The sequence below is a fragment of the Drosophila simulans genome, chromosome 2R, assembly GCF_016746395.2.
Source record: "Drosophila simulans strain w501 chromosome 2R, Prin_Dsim_3.1, whole genome shotgun sequence".
Classification (NCBI taxonomy): Eukaryota; Metazoa; Arthropoda; class Insecta; order Diptera; family Drosophilidae; genus Drosophila; species Drosophila simulans.
In genome coordinates, this window is record NC_052521.2 from 6303178 (window position 1) to 6322489 (window position 19312).

At 45.1% G+C, this 19312-nt stretch overlaps 7 protein-coding genes across 7 annotated transcripts; 3 read left to right on the forward strand and 4 right to left on the reverse strand.

Annotated features, from left to right (window-relative positions):
• The first annotated feature begins 26 nt into the window (after positions 1–26).
• On the forward strand, positions 27–1226 carry LOC6733622 (immune-induced peptides). Its single transcript, XM_002080640.4, has 4 exons — positions 27–214; positions 281–493; positions 553–956; positions 1024–1226. Exons 1-4 carry the CDS (start codon positions 163–165, stop codon positions 1027–1029), a joined length of 675 nt encoding a protein of 224 aa, XP_002080676.3. The 5' UTR covers positions 27–162; the 3' UTR covers positions 1030–1226.
• LOC6733623 (Fanconi anemia group I protein) lies at positions 996–6529 on the reverse strand. Its single transcript, XM_016167226.3, has 13 exons — positions 6322–6529; positions 5809–6263; positions 5514–5749; positions 5345–5454; positions 4839–5289; positions 4695–4783; positions 4528–4640; positions 4200–4465; positions 3804–4147; positions 3409–3749; positions 3016–3347; positions 2187–2958; positions 996–2128 (listed from the first exon to the last, which is right to left on the reverse strand). Exons 1-13 carry the CDS (start codon positions 6418–6420, stop codon positions 1246–1248), a joined length of 4491 nt encoding a protein of 1496 aa, XP_016026585.1. The 5' UTR covers positions 6421–6529; the 3' UTR covers positions 996–1245.
• A 610-nt stretch (positions 6530–7139) lies between these two features.
• On the forward strand, positions 7140–7886 carry LOC6733624 (kunitz-type serine protease inhibitor nigrescinin-2). Its single transcript, XM_002080642.4, has one exon. The coding sequence runs from the start codon at positions 7217–7219 to the stop codon at positions 7556–7558; it is 342 nt and encodes a 113-aa protein (XP_002080678.1). The 5' UTR covers positions 7140–7216; the 3' UTR covers positions 7559–7886.
• Positions 7887–10997: 3111 nt separating this feature from the next.
• LOC6733626 (dymeclin) lies at positions 10998–14082 on the reverse strand. Its single transcript, XM_002080644.4, has 5 exons — positions 13831–14082; positions 12566–13751; positions 12012–12509; positions 11830–11952; positions 10998–11761 (listed from the first exon to the last, which is right to left on the reverse strand). Exons 1-5 carry the CDS (start codon positions 13971–13973, stop codon positions 11612–11614), a joined length of 2100 nt encoding a protein of 699 aa, XP_002080680.2. The 5' UTR covers positions 13974–14082; the 3' UTR covers positions 10998–11611.
• A 1087-nt stretch (positions 14083–15169) lies between these two features.
• Positions 15170–18185, reverse strand: LOC6733627. The gene is made up of 3 exons (XM_016167225.3): positions 17949–18185; positions 17744–17829; positions 15170–16002 (listed from the first exon to the last, which is right to left on the reverse strand). The coding sequence occupies exons 2-3, from the start codon at positions 17792–17794 to the stop codon at positions 15814–15816; spliced, it is 240 nt and encodes a 79-aa protein (XP_016026586.1). The 5' UTR covers positions 17795–17829; positions 17949–18185; the 3' UTR covers positions 15170–15813.
• On the reverse strand, positions 16560–17737 carry LOC27206694 (phosphatidylinositol 4,5-bisphosphate 5-phosphatase A). Its single transcript, XM_016182499.3, has one exon. It carries the CDS (start codon positions 17621–17623, stop codon positions 16634–16636), a length of 990 nt encoding a protein of 329 aa, XP_016026587.1. The 5' UTR covers positions 17624–17737; the 3' UTR covers positions 16560–16633.
• A 468-nt stretch (positions 18186–18653) lies between the features above and the next one.
• Positions 18654–19225, forward strand: LOC6733628 (mitochondrial import receptor subunit TOM7 homolog). Its single transcript, XM_002080646.3, has 2 exons — positions 18654–18934; positions 19044–19225. The coding sequence occupies exons 1-2, from the start codon at positions 18835–18837 to the stop codon at positions 19106–19108; spliced, it is 165 nt and encodes a 54-aa protein (XP_002080682.1). The 5' UTR covers positions 18654–18834; the 3' UTR covers positions 19109–19225.
• Positions 19226–19312: the final 87 nt, after the last annotated feature.

Genomic DNA, 19312 nt, shown 5'->3' on the forward strand with positions numbered 1-19312 from the left:
TCCCTTATCACCAGCGGCGTTTCGGAATTTTTGAGATGCTGTCGCTAATTTGATGAATACCTGATTTTGGACTACTGAGCACTTACTTATAAATACCACGACGAGCAAGTCAAGCCAGTTAGTTAGAGCTCAGCATTCACTCAGGGAACAACACAAAAGACAATGCATTTGTTTGGACTACTCGTGCCGATCGTTTGCGCTGTTTTGTGCGTCGGTGAGCAACCCCTTCACCATGGTCTCGCCCAACCGGCGACTAACCGGCGTTTCATTGCTCCCACAGCTGCCGATCCCCAGCGGACATACGACGGACATAATGGGCCACATGTTTTCGGAACACCCGGCAATCAAGTCTACATTCGGGGGCAGAACGATGGCGTGTACAAGGTGCCAGGAGTAGGTGGTCAGTTCCAGCACGCATCGTCGCCAGCGGAACACGTCTATACGGATGAGCAGGGGAACACCTATGTGCACAAAAAGCACGCTGGAGGACCAGGTGGCTAACACTGATGGTTCGAGGCAGGGCATACATCTTATTATGGATTCTATTTTAAGGAACAAATACTGTTAGAGGACCTGGCCTAACCGCTGGACATCCCGCCTACTCCACTATTCCGCCTGCTGCACTTCGCAATCCACAGTTTCGTGTGGAGCGACCTGGTCGCACTGTGGATGTGGGAGACGGAGGATTTGTCGTCCAAAGGGACAGGCGTAGTCCCCAGTTTCATGTGGAGCGATCTGGGCGAATGCTAGACGTCGGCTTTAAAGGATTGATAGTTGAAAGGGAAAGCCGCAGCATCCACGATGGTCGCGTCCAGGGAGAAAACTTCGTGGCTCGTGACGATCAAGCTGGAATTTGGGATGATAGTGTGTCGGTGTGGAAGCGTCCGGATGGACGAACTGTTTCAGTGGGCAGTGACGGGAGTGTTATTGTTTCTGGACATGGGCGTACGCTGCAAGTGAGTACATTGTTTAATTCATCAAGTTTCGCTTATAAATATACTTATAAATATTTTTTATTTGCAGTACTAACAAATAATGGGATCACTCTGTTAATTTACCGAGATTAGGTAGCTGAAATTCCAATGATATTAAATTAACAATATTCACAAAAACATTAAACAATTTTTCTTTTTGAACATGTGAAAATTGCGCTAATCGCAACAGTTTTTGAATAAGAAATGACTGGCATTACTTAAATACATAAATATTTGCCAATAAAAAGCCTATACTTTTTTTAACAAAACATCATTTCCTTACAGTACGAGGTATTCCCAGTCTACGACCAGGTTTCTTCTTCTCAGCGGGCACTTCGGGAACGCAAAGCTCTTCTTCGGCTGGCTCCGCTGCTTGCTTTTCCGCTTGGGCTTTTGACCTTTTCGTAGTACGACTCTCGTGGGATGGCTGCTCCTCGGGTTTTTTAGTAGCTTTAGCCACACTTCTTTTGGTTTTCGGCTCCACTTTTTTGTTTCGCCTTAATTTTGAAGTCGTTTCAGGTTGCTCTTCCTCGACTTCCTCTTCCTCTTCCTCTTCATCTTCAGCTTCAGCTTCCAGCTGCTCTGCAGCTTTGCGGCCCCTTTTTCGTTTGGGTTGTGGATCCTCTTCTTCACTGCTAGGTGCACGTCTTCTGCGCCTTTCCTTCTTCTTCTCTACGACTAAGCTTTCATCTTCCTGCTCCTCCAAGTCCTCTGGGTACGTGGTGGACTGAGCGTCATCGTCTTCCTCTACATTCTCATTTTCATCCTCATCCTCATCCTGATCGTCAGCATTACTGTCTTCGGTGGAAATGTTGCGGCCATCCGAGATACTACGCTCTATAGCTGCCCTCAAATCTGTCGACTTGATATCGAAGTCGCGCATGGTCCCCAAATGGAGGTAGTCCGTAAGCCTATTCTTGCTTTTGGTTTTTTTGGACAGTAAAATAATGTGCTTGTTAAAGTCCTCGATAACCATTATAACCTTGGGAATTAACCGAGTCTCCCTCAGAACTTTAGCACGTTCTGCTTGAACCTTTCGCTTTTTTGTATGCTGCTGCGCTTCCTCATCCAGGGTATTAGCTTCTATGTAAGTGATGAGCTCGTAAACATTCGCAGGAAGTTGCTTGCCAACTCCACGTAGCAGAAGTTCAAATCTGTTGAAGAATAAAATGCAGATTAGATATCCATTAAATTTCGACTAGATGGACTCACTTGGTGCTTCGAATGTTCTCCATGGACGTATCTGATGTGTAGCTCGATATGTAGTGCTTGGTCAGGCTTTTCAAACAAGTGTAGTGCTGAATCAACAACTTCATAAGACCGTCCATCAAAGAACCAAGAGGAATGCAAACGTTTGTAAGCACCAGCAAAGTGCGAGATATATGGATTATTTGTGTGCAAATGGAACGATCCATGGAATCTAGGTTGCCTCGCCAATATATCTGGTCAATTTCAGGAACCACTTGGCATTTGTAGTTTAGATTGTTGGCTTTGGTCACAAAGTAGTCCACATCGTTTAACTGCTTTTGTACGGCAGCATACAGATGCTGTAGGCAACTCTCGACGGTCACTGTACTTATGGACTTCAGACTTAGCTCCACAGAGTCTGAGGGCACGTCTTCATTTTGTACGCCCAGTACGTGACCCAATTGCCTGGCAACACTGTCGAAGAAGGGACCCAAGTGCGTCTTTTGCCGCTGAACGAATAGCATTCTGTGCACCAGACCCATTTCACTATTGAGAATCTCGTTTTTGCTGCAAAAATTTAGCAGCCAAGTGTACGATTCGGTTGCAGCACGATCCTGGTAGTCAATGTGATCCAAAAGAATTTCCAGCGACTCCAAGAGGTAAACAGGCAATTTGGAAACGAACTCATTTTTACAAATCGAATCATCAGTGCCGTACTCCATCATAAAGTCGTCTAAAACATCCTGAACTGTGTAAACCACTTCCTTGTTTCTGCTTCCCTTTATAGATGCCATATCTGAAAGTTTTACCATAGTTTAGATTATCCTCATATGCTTTACATGACTTGACTTACCAAATGACTTGACAAAATCTTCGAACTTCTTTGAGTACGTTTCATGAGCTGTTTTTAGGCATTCCGAAAAACACTGAGTGGCTAGGGCGGCGCTCTGCATGTCGAAATTTTTCCACAGCTCCGGCAAGCGTTGAATGCAGCGCTCGTAAATGACCTTTGTAATGTCCGTCAATTGCTTAAAGGTGCGCTTACTGTAGGCCAACTGCTTATAATCGGGCTCCAGGCGTATAGACTCCACTCTGCTGGCCGTTACGGACAAAACATACCGGACGAGGGGCTCATTGGAGCGCAAGAGAACTGTTTTTTCTGGAGCAGCAAAGGCTACGACGTCACTAAATTGAAAATTGAAAACAGTTTTAAGAAGTAGAAAGGATTAACGTCAAGGTTACTAACTCAAGCAGGAGATGCAGCAGCATATCCAATATGGCCAAGTCCCAAATATTATCAGGCTGTGTGCACATGGTCTTTACCGGGACGCCGTTCATGGTCAAATTGCACGTTGATGCGCTATTATTCTTGGCCGTTTGCTTCAAATGTTTATAGGCTTTCTTGGATGCATCGGATAATGCTTTAAGACTCTCCAAAAGCTTGCAATGCTGATTAAAAAGAGGCAATATTTGACAAACAGCATTGTTTTGTGGCTTGGATTTGAGCAATAAGTGGCAAATTATTCCTTCAATAATATTAAGTTGCTGCAGAACGAGGGCGCATTTTAGATGTGTGGCTGGCGGCGTCTGAAATAAGTTGGCATTAGTTTATTGAAATTTAAAGGTAATAATCGTGCTTACTATCTCTTCCAGGGGCAATCTGTTCGCCACCATACGGTCCACACAGAAACTCAGGAGCCGATTCATCTCACGAGTATCGTAGCCCGATGGAGCTCGATCGAAAATAGCCAAGCAGTTGGCCACAAACTGAATCAACTTGCCCAGGTTGTCTTTCAGCTGAATCTCCATGTGTTGATCGTCGCTAGAGCTAACCAATTGATCGTAGCGAATGCGGAATACTGTGTCTAAATCGTCACCAGCATCCTCTGCAGATGGGGTGTCGAAGAAGCTGCGAAAGTGCCAGTCAATAACTTGCAGCACATGGGGCACTAGTTTAGCATTCAGCTCCACTGCTCTCTGAAGATCTGTATGAAATGCATTGTTAGAAGTTGTATAATTTGATTTCGTTTGACTTACTCTCATACAGGGAGCATCGTATATCGAATTGTTGCTGCAAGCAGTTTCGCAACATTCCAATAATTTCCAACGTGAGCATGTCGAAGTTTCTTTGAGGATTACTACGACTCCCCAGTGTGTTCTGGGTCATTATGGAGTAGCCAGAGATGCTGTGTTGAGTGCAGAAGCTGGTGGCACTTGAGGTCTGGCGCACAGCATTGCTGTTGTTCAGTTGTTTGAGGATCATGCAGAACCCATAAATCGCCATTCGCCGTTTTTGAATACCACTGAAATATATAGTGCAGAATAAGGAGTAAATATAGTACTACAAACTGGTAATAAGACTCACCTTGAGCTCATTGCTTTGCAAAGTACATCAATTAGCGCATCACGGACGCGATTGGAAATCTTTAGCAAAGGTAGAATAAAGTTCATCATGCGCATGGACTGCTCACCAGACAGCTGAAATATTTAGCCTTTAGCCTAAAGAACAATTATGCCATTGGTCTGACTTGCCCATTGCATGTGCTCCAAAACAGATTGTATTGGTTTAATGCACTCGGAGACCGTATACGTATCAGCCACACTTAGAAGTGTGAGACATTCTGCAAATATGTATTCTTGTTGCATAGAATTATTAAGAACATTTTCTCCACCTACCCGAGAACTGATTCTGATCCTGGTATACTATCATCCACTCTGAAATAAGCTTAATGATGCCTTGTCCAAAAATGAATCGTTTGCGAATGAACTTGGTCAGAAATGTGATGGCCAATGCGTGCATCTTGGGCGATTGCGATTTCAGCAAGTAAAATACGAGATGAACCAGCCCAGGAGTTATCACATCCTTGCCGTCTTTGTTCTGATCAATGAGCACCATGAAGACCTGCTGCAAATCAACTTGCTTGCGTTGCAATGTATCCCGATACCACACGGAGTAGTCGGCTAACGTTCGCTCTTCTTCGTTGTTTTTGATCACATTGCGCAGAAAAGGTAGCAAAATGGAATGAGATATTCTGGCGGACTCTGGGTCGCGATTAATGCTGGTCATCGAGATGATGGCGCTGAGCATAAACGGAGTAAGGATCACGTCGGGCATGTGCAGGAAGTTCTGAAACGTGGTTAGTTAAGTTGCTGAGCGATCGATTGATTTGAGTTCAGCTTACTCTCAGCATTATGGCCAAATGTTTCTCAGTAAGTTTGTACATGGTACAGTAGTTCAAGTGATGCAGTATAGTCTCTTCGGCCTCCCTTAGTTCCTTATCCGAGAACAAGTCTAAGAATGAGATGCTGTCAATTTCTAGGAATATAGTCTTCTGTATAGTTCAGACTTACCAATGCTATCCAGATTCGTTGAGTTGCTACACATGTCTGAGAAGAGCCGTTTGTAGTAGTTGCGATGGAAATACTTCTCCAGGGCCAGCAACGGAATGATCAACTGGGAAGCAGTGCTGCACACCGAAAAGAGCTGGAAGCACAGTGCTGGGAGTTCCATGGGCGACAGCTCCTGTAGGGCGCCAGAGAATTTGTTGAGTACTGTCACAATTTCGCCACTGCTAAGATTAATGGTCCTAAGGAGAACGCCAGAGTTGTGTGGTTAAATTGTGATTAATTTAAGATAGTCACCCACTTGAACATGTCGGCAATTGGCGTGAGGATTGAGGCTGGCCATTGCATGGTGGCTATGCTCCTTACGGTGGTGTCCCTAAATTCCGTTCCATCTATGGATATGCCGTTCAGAAGAAACCGCGGTCTCGCCAAAAGAAGCGACAGCGCGTCCGGCAGCAAATCCTTCCAGCCGACGCACTTGGCGTCTCCTTGGCGTATTCCGTCCATGCAGTGCTCCACTATCCAGGCCAGCTGCTCGGACGGAAAGGTGGCCAGGTCCTGAGACAGGCGCGTGATCAGATCGAAAGTCTGTTTGTAGCTCAGTTCCGTGCTGCTCAGTCCGTCCATGAAGCTGCGCACGCATTCGAATCGCTTGGCCAGCGCATCCTTGCTGTCCGGATTGAAGCCACGGAGAAGGTAGTTCCAATATGTTATGCCCTCACTGCGTGTCATCGTGGATTTAAGGGTTTCCTTTAACTATCAAGCAATGTTTATCAATTAAGATTTATATTGTCTTCCGCCTTATGGGTCCCACCTTTTCTATTGGAGTGTTTTGAATGAGCAGTTCCAGCTCATCAAAGCGCCCCTTCTCGCCCAGACTCCGCATCCAGGTTAGAATTGATTCGCGTGCCATACCCAACTCAATTTTAATTATAATTTACGATTTAAACAAAGTCGCGCCAGATTTCACCAACTACCACAAATTAGGAATGGTAAATGCCCGATATTATTACCGATCACACCACGCATCGATATCGACAGCATTACAACTGGCGTAACTTTTAAAATAACCATAAAAACTGATAATAAAAACTTACCATAATTTTCAATTTCAAAACGAAATAAACATTTTATATTTCTAAGTTGGAAAAAACGAACTATTTCAATGAAACCCAAGGGCTTTAAATTTGTAGTTTTAAGTAACAGGGTCAAGAGTTTAGATATTTATTTGACTACTCCACACAGGCAATAAAACAAGTTGGTTTGCCATAATATAACAAAAACAGCAATTATTAAAACAAACTATACACTAATTATTAATGAAACCCATATAAAAACCAATTATGCATATTTATACCATAAGATGGTTGTATGCTTTGCGATTATTATGCTCACATCAGTAGTAAATTAAAGAAGTTATATCTACACTTGGACTTTCAGTACAAAAATTTGTTTTAAACACAGTTAGAAAACGTTTGGCACAACCCAGTTAAAAGCGGACTCTTCGAAAGAGTAACCAAAGAGCGTTGGAGTCGAACGAAAAGCTCTTAGATGGGAGTATTGTCTAGTATCCGCTTCCCTTCGCCCGCTTCGGACTACGAGGTGGCACCATATAAATCCAAAAGCTGGACTGCAGCGCCAACAGTTGCGTGAAGACAATCGCCAAGTGATCAAGTGAATTTAATACGAATCTAAATCAAGTACACAAAATGCGCGGACAACTGAAAGAGTGCGTCGGAGTGGCAGTGGTGCTGCTCCTGCTGGCGGGGATCAGCTGGAGCGAGGCGTTTCCCATGGACCTCTACGACGACGTGAGCGACTTCTTCGACGCCATCTCGCTGGACGATGTGGCCAACACCGGGCGCAACACCCATCCGGAGCAGTACTGCCTCATGCCGGCGCGCAAGGGCGTCTGCCGCGCCCTGATCCCGCGTTGGCGCTACGATCCGGAGCAGAAGAAGTGCGTGGAGTTCAAGTTCGGCGGCTGCGACGGCAACGAGAACAACTTCGCCAGCTACAAGGACTGCATGTCCACCTGCGAGGGCATGTAGGTCTCTCCGCTTCCGTATCCGCATCCCGATCCGGATAGCGATCGGTCCACCGCGACCGATGTGTTGCCAAAGGCGGCTGCTTCCCCTCGAGCTCTGCAATCCAGCGAACCAAAGGCAGCATTCTCCACACCCAAACTCACGCACAAACATCACAATCCATGCGACTAACAGTCCCATCTTCTACCTAATATTTATGTAGTTTCTGTCATTGAATCCATCTACTTTGTACTTTCCTGGGTGTGTCCGTCCAGGACTCGCCACCCAGCTAGAGCTTAAGTTATTGTGATAAAATACTTGTATGGAATAAAGAATTTTTTATAACGACCAACTGTGGTGTTCACTAATGTGGGAGAGGTCTCCTGATCATCTGAAGCTCACCAATATTTGCTAGAATCTGGGATATGCTCAAAAAGTTAATACTTAAGTATGCTATGCTTGTGAGGATTGTGCTGCATGGGATTTTAGTTCTAACTAGCAATTATTATTGTATGTGGTGTATTTTCTAGTCCTTAAATAGCAATTCTTCTCGATAAAAACACAACAATGCTTTCTATCCAAATTTCTAGACAATTCTAGCAACTACGAATGTTTGTTTGTTGACTTCCAATCGATTGTAGCCTGCAAAATTCCATTCAGCGATAGACAACTGGTTTATTTTTTTGAATATTTATAAACATTATAAGCATATTGTTGAATTGCTGTTTGTGCCAAGCGAGCCAAGAGTCGCGAAAACAATGAATTACCAACGACCTCAAAAGTGTGAGATATCGCTGGGCGCAATTGCCGGAGGCGAGTAACTTTCATATGTAGATTTCACTTGGAAATGGTCCAAAGCTCCCAATGTGAAACTGGCCCATTCATGCGATGGGCATCGATCACTCAATCGATCGGCCAGATGTAGACGGACATAACCATAGCAAACAAGATCGGCAGCTGCAAAGGTCAGGCATGGCACGGCGCGGATGGATGAGTGGACCACGTACACGTATGTAGTTGGGTCTAGGCAAACCAGTGCGTCAGCGGCTGAAATACGCACGGATGCGGCGGCGGAGTGACGGAGTCACTCGGAATTCGGCGGATCTGGCGGAGCAAACAAACAAACCGGTGCGAAACCGATTCCAATACCAAATCCGAGCCAAAGTCAAAGCAGGTAAACATAAACAGCCGAGAGGTGCGAATTTATGCTAAGTCGATTGGCAACAGGCCAGTCGGCCAGCCAAAACAGTCAGAGAAAGACCACAAGATCTCCAATTTGGCCAACGTGCGACTTGGACTCGCTGCGAGTCACGACCTGGGATCTGCGATCTGGAACTGGAACTGGGACTGGGCAAATTTCCAAGATTATTGTGCGGGCCTGCAGCCGTCGGTATAAATAGCAAATGGGCTCGTTGGCGAACAGCAAATCGGTGGATCAACGACCTGAAGTCGCTTGCCAAAACAAAATGCGAAAATGCGGGCCCAGCCGCTACGTTGCAACATCATCCATCCCCAAAGGCGACAAATGGACCGGCTGCCGCTCCAGCTTCAGCTCCAGCTCCATTGGAGTGGTCGATCCCCTCCTGCAGAGCAGTGGCCTGGACAGTGATCCATCGAAGTAATAGCCATCGGCGATTAGCTTATGCCCATTTGCCGTTCCCAAAAAAATATGTTACAATGGGAATGGTGTTTTTCTTAAGCCGTAACTAAAATACTATATATCTAATATATATATATACATACATATACTCTATTAATAAGTTTAACATCATGATTTTGTTGAAATATATATAGGAAACTGAATACGTTTTAATTGTTGTTGTATTAAGACAAACATTAGTCAATAATAACACCACGTTATGGCAATGAAATAATCATATATGCAAATAAAATTTTAAAAATTCAATGGAATGGCAAACAAATTTGAAATAGAAAGCTATTTTTAGGTTGTTAAGCTATGAATGGAGTACATGTACAACCGTTACTTTTACATTTATCATAACCTATAAGAACTACATATATTACTTATGTCTAATAACGCAATTATATGCATTTACGCATTCATAAAATCCTAATACTTCTTCAACTCGAAGAATATTTCAAGCTTTGCATTTTTCTAAAGCAGCTTTATAAATCTGCTTACTAAATTGGCGGCCATTTTGAAGAATGTTTCCAGTTAAGAGTGTGCATTAGTTGCTCATTTCCGACCTTTAACAACTGTATCGCGCCAAATCCAATCATTGTTATTACTTATTAAGTTGGTTTAACTAATTTGCGCTGAAATTTGCCCAACAAACCACAATTGGCGCGGGGAGTGGGGGGTGGAGCGCCAATCAAGTGTGCGCATGCGCAACGCTTTTCGAGTTTTCTTTGCCACTTTTCGATGTTCGCTTTTCGCAATGGCAGGCGGAGGGTTGCGAACTCGGCTAAGCTTCTGGCAAATTCTATCAATTGGGAAATTGGCAGCACAATACAAATGCCTAACAAAACGCGGCCCGAAGTCAATAAACCTTTTTAGCCTGCATATCCAACAACAGTTGCACAAAGAGGCAGCCAGCATGGAAAACTTAATGGCCAAATGGGGGGGAGGGAGGACTAAAGAAATTTGAAAAATTTTCGCCGTTCGTGGTGGGCTTAAGTGAATTAAAATGCAGCACGCCATGAAAAGCTCACAATAACAAATTTTCCGCCTTTCGGCGGCGATAAAACAAATGCAATTTTTATCGCAATACTAAGCTGTGCGTTGTTATTTGTGTACTTGCTTATTTAAGGCACGTACGCAGAGCTGACAAAAGTGCAGCAGCAGCGACGAGACCACAACAAAACCTTCAGCGGATTGAGTCCCCATCCTCCAAGTCCCGCCCCCTGTGCCACCCAGCCGTCCAAGTCATCGAACCCCAACGTAAGCAGGCAGAGTAAAAGTCGGCTCGCCGTTTTTCCCGCGGCTTTTTAGCCACATATTTAGCCGGTGAAGCTGGTGGTGGGAAAAAAACGTAGCAGTAGTAATAAACAATAAACAAGGCAGGCAGCCCATCATCGTTGTTATTGCAGCCGATAGTGCAAATATGCACAATGAAGTGCAAACAGTGAAGCCCGTATGCGTAGTGGGACTGATAAACTGGAGACGAGGTGCTTAAGCATTGTTTACCCGGCGTATACGTAATAAAGGAAACTTCATTTGAAGCTTCCGTTTGGCGTTGTTTCTTTGGCGAAATAATACCAACTTAATGAATCTTGAAGAAATATGATTAACCCAATCCATCACAACAATGAATTCTTTCCAAGAAAGTGAACTGCAGTTTTTCATGATAAATCCAAACTACTTTTAACATAAAGCATTGGCACGTTCCGATGTAATTCGTCATCACTTCGATCTAATCACACTTATGTTCTGATAAAACCCAACCCAAATAAATGTGGGCTTTCCGCAGATAAAACAGAAGAATGGCAAAGACAGAAGAAATAACCCAAGAGCCTGAACTTTAGTTAATATATAATTTATCGACTTTTTCAATTGCTAAATACAATACAATATATAATTATCATAGACTAAAATGTAAATATATTTTGCATATATATTCCGATTCTTTAATATGTATATATACTTTTTATTGGATTTGCTGCTTCCCATTGATTAGAACATCGATCTGTAGGCGTACGGAGCTTAACTTTCCTCTAAACATGCTCTTTGCAGTCGGCTTAGCAAAATATGATCATGTTTCAACGTTGCTATGTTTTAACTTGAACAATTTCCGACCGGATTGCTTGTTAACATACACATTAGTATTAGCGTAGCTAGGTCTAAGTATTATCGTTAGTTCTGTCGTTTGCTTTGTCTCCTCTTATCGTCAACGTTCGAGATGCGCATGCCTCTTGATTAGCGCAACATTTCGCTTGCTTTGTTTGTTTTTGATATTGCATTTCGACATTTTGGCTTGGATCAAAAGGTAGGGCGTGGTATATGGCTTAAAGATCGGGTAGTCCCGCACAGAAGGCAAACGGAGAAGCATCGAAACATGGTGGAAACCAAAGCGGAGCCGGGTGTGTGCGTGAGAGGAAGGGATGGAGCAGTAAATATTAGCAGGCTATGTCCGTGGTCACGCTCTTGATGCTCTCCGAACTGAAGTGCACGCAGCCGTACTTGCAGACCAACGTCCACACATATGGAATGAAGAACTCCTCGGGAGCGTCCTCCTCGACGTACTTAAACTTAAGATCCGGGAACTTCTGCACGATAAACACAAACGGAATAAGTGAGCCTACGATTTGAGTAACTCATCGAGTGGATTACTTACTCTCAGTCGATCGCTGGACCACTGACTGGCACCTTTAGATATAACCTCGAGCACTTCGTTGACCCCAAGCTCGCCTCGCTGCTCCTGGACACGCTGCAGACGCGAGGAGAAGAAACCGACAACCTGAAAACGAAGGAAGCATGAGGCACATCGTATAATCGGATCGGAACTAGTGAGCATACCATGTCTATGTTCTGGATGACATCCTGGAAGGCGTGGTGACTGCGGAAGCCCTCGAAGACGCTGCGCTTGTACAAAAGAGTGTACACCAAGTTGGGACAGTAGACCAACTGGTTCGTGAGGCAGGAGTTAAGGATTTCCAGCACCATGCGCAACACCTCCTCCAGCACGCTCAGATCTTGCAGCATATCTTCCGGGGTCGTCGAGACGTTCACAAACACTGCGCTGTCGGCCGGCTCCTTGAGCTGCGCATCCAGGCGCGTATGCTTCCGAGCTAGCGTTTCGAACAGCGAGACCAGTCGCTGTGCCACGTAAGGGTGCAGAGCGCGGAAGTGGCCGGACATGTTGGCCAGCGCCGCCAGGCAATTGGTGTGCAAGTACTTGTCGCGCATCTTCAGCATGTTGTACTGTATGGTGCGGATGACGATCAGGATGAGGATGCCGCCCAGCGATATCTCCGATATTGTGCGTTCCGTATACCATGTGATGTTTTTCAGCATCTAATGGGATGAGAAAGGATTAGTAATGCAACTATTAGCACGCACAGTTGACCTACTATGGTGTGCACGTTCTTGTTGAAGCCCTCGTCTTCACTCAGGATCAGCAGCACGATCAAGGACATGTAAATGTGATGTGAGTTACTATCGGGGGCGTTGTACAGTGTCTGGAGGATGGGGATCACCAACTGCTCCAAGTCCTGTTGCTGCATGACGAAACGATAGAAGCGCTCGTTGCGATGGAGCAGCAGATAGAGCAGCAGCGTGGCCTGGTCGATGGTAACGATGGTACACAATGTTTCATATACCGCCGAGAAGTCGATTTGGAAGGAGACAGCTCCCTGTTTTGGTGAATCCTTTGAGTCGGCGCAACTGAATAGGCTAGTCCGATAGGCGTTATCCTGCGCCGTGCAGTGGTTAGTCAGTATGAGGATCAGCAGCAGGCTCTGATTGGCCAGTGGGTAGTGGGTACGGAATCGCTGCGAGAGCTCTCCACCGCCTGCTGCTTGGCCCGCTTTCAGTACGTCTGGCTGCTTACGGAACGTGAAGATGGAAAGTAGCGACTCTGCGATGCCAAAGACGAAGGATCCCGCTGAGCTGGACCCAAACATGGTGTGCGGCACCTCCACCATACGCGACACAAAGTGCAGCAGTGCCGACATTAGCACATTGGCGTGCTGACACTTGAAGACCGTCCGGAACACGATCGACTTGTCCGTGGGCTGCTGTGCAAACAGATGCACTGACAGCAGGGTGATCAGCATGTTGACGGCCTCTAGGTGCAGGTGGTAGGTGAATTCCTTGACGGGAATCACGACGATTAGGTTCACCAGGGCATCGATGAAGGTCTCAAACTTGGATCCGTCCACAATCACCGGGACCGCTGCCGCCGCCGACTGTTCGGTGGCCTCCATGGCAATGGTGGCGCTCTCCGCCGGCGTCTGTTGCTGCTGCTCCAAGGCCGCCTGCAGCAGCTCTGCGTTCGGCATAGCCTCAAAGTGCTGCAGCAGCTGGAACTCGGAGCCCGTCTCGTTGATGTACTTGACCAGGCTGCGGATGATGAAGAGCGCGTTGAAGGTCTGCCAGACGTGCATGTTGCTCTCCTGGTCCGACAGCGACAGCAGCTCGCTGGTCTTCTCCAGGAACACGGTCACCAGGGAGCCAAAGTTGCCCGTCTTCAGGTTGTTGCCGATGAACGACTGGCACAGCGCCTCCAGCCGGCTGTCCAGGTTGAGCTGGTCCTGGCTGAAATACACACCATTTCCAACAGCCCGAGATTAGCCCTGCTGACGTTGTTGCTCCACTCCTGTTCCAATCCACTCACCTGTTCTCCGGCAACACAATGTTGTAGTTGAGCAGTGCGTTCCAGAAGGCCTCGTCATCGTGGGCGATGTGCTGGCGGCCCACGAAGCGCTGGAGCCACTGGTTGGACCCCAGGTCGGCCGTCCTGCTGACGTTGATGCCCATTCCGCAGTCGAAAGAGTGCTGTTGGCCGGCCAATGGTTATATTGGTGGCACGTCACTTGATCATTGGGCGGGGGGGTGAGGTGCTTACCCTGCCAGTGTGACCCTCGCGCGGCGCTGCGCAAATCCGTGCAGCTGTGGTGCTGGCGCTGCGCAATACTTTTGCCACATGTGGCGCAAAATTCAAATGCGGATGCAGAAGACGAATTTTTCAAGCTGAAAGTAAATTTCTTGACCCTTCGGATGTTGAAATACGTTTCGGTGCTCTCATATATATTTCCAAAAAATGTGATTCAAGACTTTAACGCCGCCATAAGCATAGAATAAAACGCAATTATTAATGCAATTCTTCGGAAACTGTCCGTAGCACTTTATTTTAGAAGTGGTAAAGAAATTAAAGAATTGTAGGCGAACCATATATTTTATATTTTTAGATAATATTTTGGCTTATTCTTGTGATTATTTTCTGGGAGCATTTATTAGAATAACAAGAAAAAAGAGTCTATCCCATGAGCAAAACTTAATTTGCATGTTTTCTGCTCGATTTAAAATAAAAAGATTGGGAAGTTACGGATGGTGTAAAAACTATTTCAAAGTATTTTAACTTTTCAAGGGTATCAAGTATCTTGGCTTTGACAACAGAAAGTTGATGTTATGCTGTTGACTCTTTTTAAAGTATTTAGTTTTTACGCAAATCGTCAACAAGTCACTAGCAAAGAATAATTTTTTATATATTTTGGTTAACATCATCTAATTCAATTGTGTAACCATGAGAAAGTGATGATGCATTACAATGCAAATAGAACTTAGTTCAACCATTAAAATTCTTATTCATTAAATATCATTCAAGTAAGTTTCATCACTGTGCACGATGTCCCACGTAGTGACGAAGCGTACCAGGAAGGCAACTTCTTTGTATGCCTTGAAAAAAAATTCAATTTAACAAAATAAATAAACAATAAAAATTCATTAAACAGCGTTTGTAGGAACCAAAAGAAATAAAGTTATTGACGAATTTGAATTTTATATAGTCTCACACAAGAATTTTCAAATAAATTATTTCGTATTTCGCTGGTATTAGACGAGCATCTAAAGGAAAACGTTAAAAATGTTTTATTCATAAACTCTAGGTGCTGGCTTAATATTCATATGTGCTTTAGCATGCATGTTTTAACGTAAACTAGAAATAAAAATCAATATTTTCGAATTGAATATAATGCATTTATTTGAATACGGAACTAGAACTAGTTTGTTTCTTGGATACTGACACAGCCTGCTCGGCGATCTGCAGTCCAAGGAAGTCATTATTGTTGTATACCTTCCTACTTAGTCGTTTCTCTGGTTTGCAAATAACTTGTAAATAAATATACGTATATAATAGACTTGTTTACACATAAAATAAATATAACTAAAACGGGCAACAAAAGAGTATAGGAAAATTTGGGATTCCCGCAAGCTCAGCGAATCCTTCCCTCCATCGCTCCTTCGTTCAGTTTGTCTGCCGATGGGCTTTTCTCATACACGATTTATCACAAATTTATTCCTTTTAGTTGGCGACGCATGGTGTGCATGTGTAAACAAGAAAATATATCTATATATGCGCACAGATCCTCGCCTCCGATCAGTTAGTTTATCGATCAGAATATTACAAAACAAGCCTCCATGTCCGAGTTCCGCTTGGGTCTGTGGTGAGTGGGTGACTTAACTTAGGCAAATATACACGATGATGGCGGATGATGTAAGAATCGAATGTGTGACCTCAGGACATGGCGCTCTGGCTCCTCTTCGCCGCTTCAACCGTTGGCGTTGGCATCGCTCTGATCTTCCTGGCTATAGCTCCATCCTAGAGCTTGCGCAGGCCCTGATGCTTCTGCTTCTTGGCCAGCAGTTGCTTAAGGCTGAACGAGGACAGCGCGATGCCGAAGAGCGCCAGCATGGTGGCCGAGCGGGTCACCACACGGTTGGGCGACGACGAGCTGGTGGTGAAGCCATGGCTGCAGTGCGTCGTGGCCTGTGTGGACAGCGTCGGCGCCTGCGGGAGATAAGATAGGGAGACAGATTTAGTTTTTGCCCGTTTTATATATAGCAGCCCAAACAAACAATAAACTTGGCCCACTGCCCGACGGCCCGCGCCCACACAGCCAACTACGCAGCAGAAACAATTTGCGCCGGCCGTTGGCAACCAGGTTCAAGTGCCCCGGCCATCCACATGAATGCGATTACCCCACATGGTCGCACGATTACTGAACTGATTGCGAAGGGTCGATGTAATGCCAGATTATCGTGACTGACATCACTATCACAATCACTGTCACAGGGCTCAAATGACGTTCAACTGCATTATCAGTCAGTCTCTGCAGCTCAACAGCTAATCCCGGCTTGAAACAGATCTTCGCGTGACGCAGTTGCCACGACCTCCTTTCCAAAGTTCACTTCCACTGATAGCACGCTCTCTTTTCGGCAGCGCTATCTGTCCTGTCCACTTGAACATGCTCTAGACGCGTGCCGCGAATCAGTAATAAACAATTTGAGTTGACAAAAAAAAAAAACATAGCGGAACGGAATTGTTTATAAATAAACGAACTTGAATTCTTATCCGGAGGTTTCATGCATAATTTCATATGCAAATTTATTTGAAATACTTGAGTAAGCTAAATGCCAGCCTATTGCGTCCGTGGTGTCGTAAGTTCCAAATGCTCAATCAAGTGCATCACATCCTGTGTGCGAATGCCCCTGGCATTGGTTCCTCTGGCCAAGCGCTTGGGGCGTCTCCCTGCGCCACGTAGAGAGGGTTTGGCTTCTGTGGAATGGCGTTTAATGGCGTCTAGAAACATGCCGTTCATTCCCGTGTTCATCTCCGGAACACTGATAATAATATTGACGGCAGGCGGTGTTGACGGTGGTGACTGACTTTGCGGCTGGGTGGATGCTTTCTTGGGCAGACTGCTGAAGGGAGACCCCTTAGATTTGATGCTAGGAGACATCCTAACACTTGCCTTCACACAAGCGGGTAGTAAAGGTATTTCAGCTTTGCCTTGCCAGCTTGGGGACGTAGCTCCCTTCAGTGGAGCCAAATGTTGCTTAGCTTTGGTGTCCTGAGTTTGTAGAGTTTTTGCCTTGGGCAGACTTCTTAGTTTGTCGGGTAAGACAGTTGAAGGTACTCCCAGCTCTGATTTCAATGCTTGTGGGGGTTCCTCGTTTACGGCAATGTTCTCCTCCAGAAAGCTTAAGTCTGGAAGCTCCAGTTGTGGGCAGGGCTTTTCCTCTGAAGGCGAGTGCAGATCTGGCATGGAGCTGGGACTCACATTTGTCTTAAGAGGGGTTTCTGTGGCAGGTGTCAATTGCTGCAGCAGTTCCAGTATAAATTCGTCGTCATCATCTGGAGGAGGTTTGGACGTTGAAGCCGTTGGGTGAGAAGGTAGCGTAGCAGCAGGAGATTCTAAAAGTTCAGATTGTAGAGCAGTGATGGAAAGTGCTGCCTCCGAGTCCAGATCCTCATCAGAGGACACCTCATCGTTGTGTGGCCACAGACAGCTCCTGGACTCGCACTTCAGCAGCTGCTCCTCGAGACTAATATAAAAGTAGCGCAGCTTGTGATTCCTGCCTTCACTTTGGCACTCCAGACACTCGTCTCCCGGCTGCAGTCGCTCCATTTCCAACGACGATTGTGGTGGTCAGTGGTTTGTCCGGCCGAAAAACTTAGGGGTTGCCACCGGAATGCGCATGCTGTTTCTGCCGTTTGGCTGCCTCTAGTTTAATGTGCGATTGCTCACCTGACCGAAGGTTAAACGGAAAGCGTACAGGCCGAGATTGCTTGTTTTCATGGTCCGTTCCAGTTCCAAATCGAGCGAATGGGGACCTGCAACAGTAGTAGACACGGTATCCGGTTATTCGAGCTTACATAACATCAATTGATTTTTCCCCGTCTGCGTGCGCTCTGCTCTTGTTCGCTCATTGCTGGCGTTCTTTATCACTTACGTTTCGTTTGGCAATGGGAACTTTAGTGCTCGGCGCTCTCTGATTAACCGCGATTGCAGGTGCAGCCGATTAAACCAGCAACGTTGCTAAAATTTGGCGAGCAAATGAAAACCAAGAAAACTAAACGATCTAGAACGCATGTGAGTAGCGGGCGAGTGCGAAAGGGACGCGACACTAGAGATGAGACTTCGAGAGACTGCGATAGTATCAATCGACGGGAACTTGCGTGCTGCGAGAGTTAGCAGGGGTATTCTTTATACTTCATATTCTTAAAAAACCAACGAAAACTTTGAGCGTTAAAACGAAGTTTCCTTACTTCAAATTTTTATTGCATTTCCAACGCTTTCAGAATTTGAAAATTTTTAATGTAAATGTAACATCTTTAAAATTGATGGGAGTACACATGCATAAATATTGCGAGATCATTAAAACTACGAAGAAGCATTTTGCAGACCTAGAATAGTTTTTTCTTTTCGTGATATGTGACCATTAGACAACTTGTCGGTGCAGACAGAAAATGGTAGTTCAAAACTTTTACAGTGGCAAATATAATTAAAGAAAATCAAATTAAAACCCAAAGCGGAAAATGGTGTGACCGTTTCAGAAGCGAATTTAAATCTCGCGCTCAAATGTCAATGCTGCCACACCATCGGAAATCTGTATTCGAAAAATTTTTACTGATTCTTTAAGTTGTCAAATATTTCAGGCCCAGCAACCTGGGACAAAGCCATCTATAGAAAATATAAATTGAACGAGTAACCTAACAAAAAGTGTCTGTCAGCTGTTTTCCGTCGAAAAAAGTGCTGTTTTCCAACACTTTGTTTGCAGTCAGACAAGTTTTCATTTCATAATTCGCAAAAGGAGCTAAATTCAATATTCATACGAAATGGAGCTATCCGAGGGAGTTAAGGATCGTTTGGGATTAGTGGTTGGGGCCGTCCAGACTGGTTTCCACTGGGGATTCGTGCCCCTTGTGCTGTATTTGGGTAAGTTGTGGTTCATGTTTTTTGTAATCTACACGCGGCTGGAAAGAAGAAGCAGCGAGGTAATATCAAATGAACCGACATTGATTTTGACCGATTTCCATTTTCGCAGGATTTTTGAAGGGAGCTGAGCCTGGTATGCCGCCTCTGAACCTTTTCAGTCTGTTATGGCAGTAAAAATTGTGGACATGATCGTTTTGCCGTCGGATGCCCCGCATTTTGGTTCTGGTTGGGCTTCTGGGCACGGGTGCAGTACCTGCAGCTATTGGAAATAAATATCTGTTACAAAACAAATCGAAATTGTGCCATGTATCCTGGAAACAACCAATATTTTAACAAAAATCATTGCCCATAAAAACATAACCGATTGGGTATTTTTAC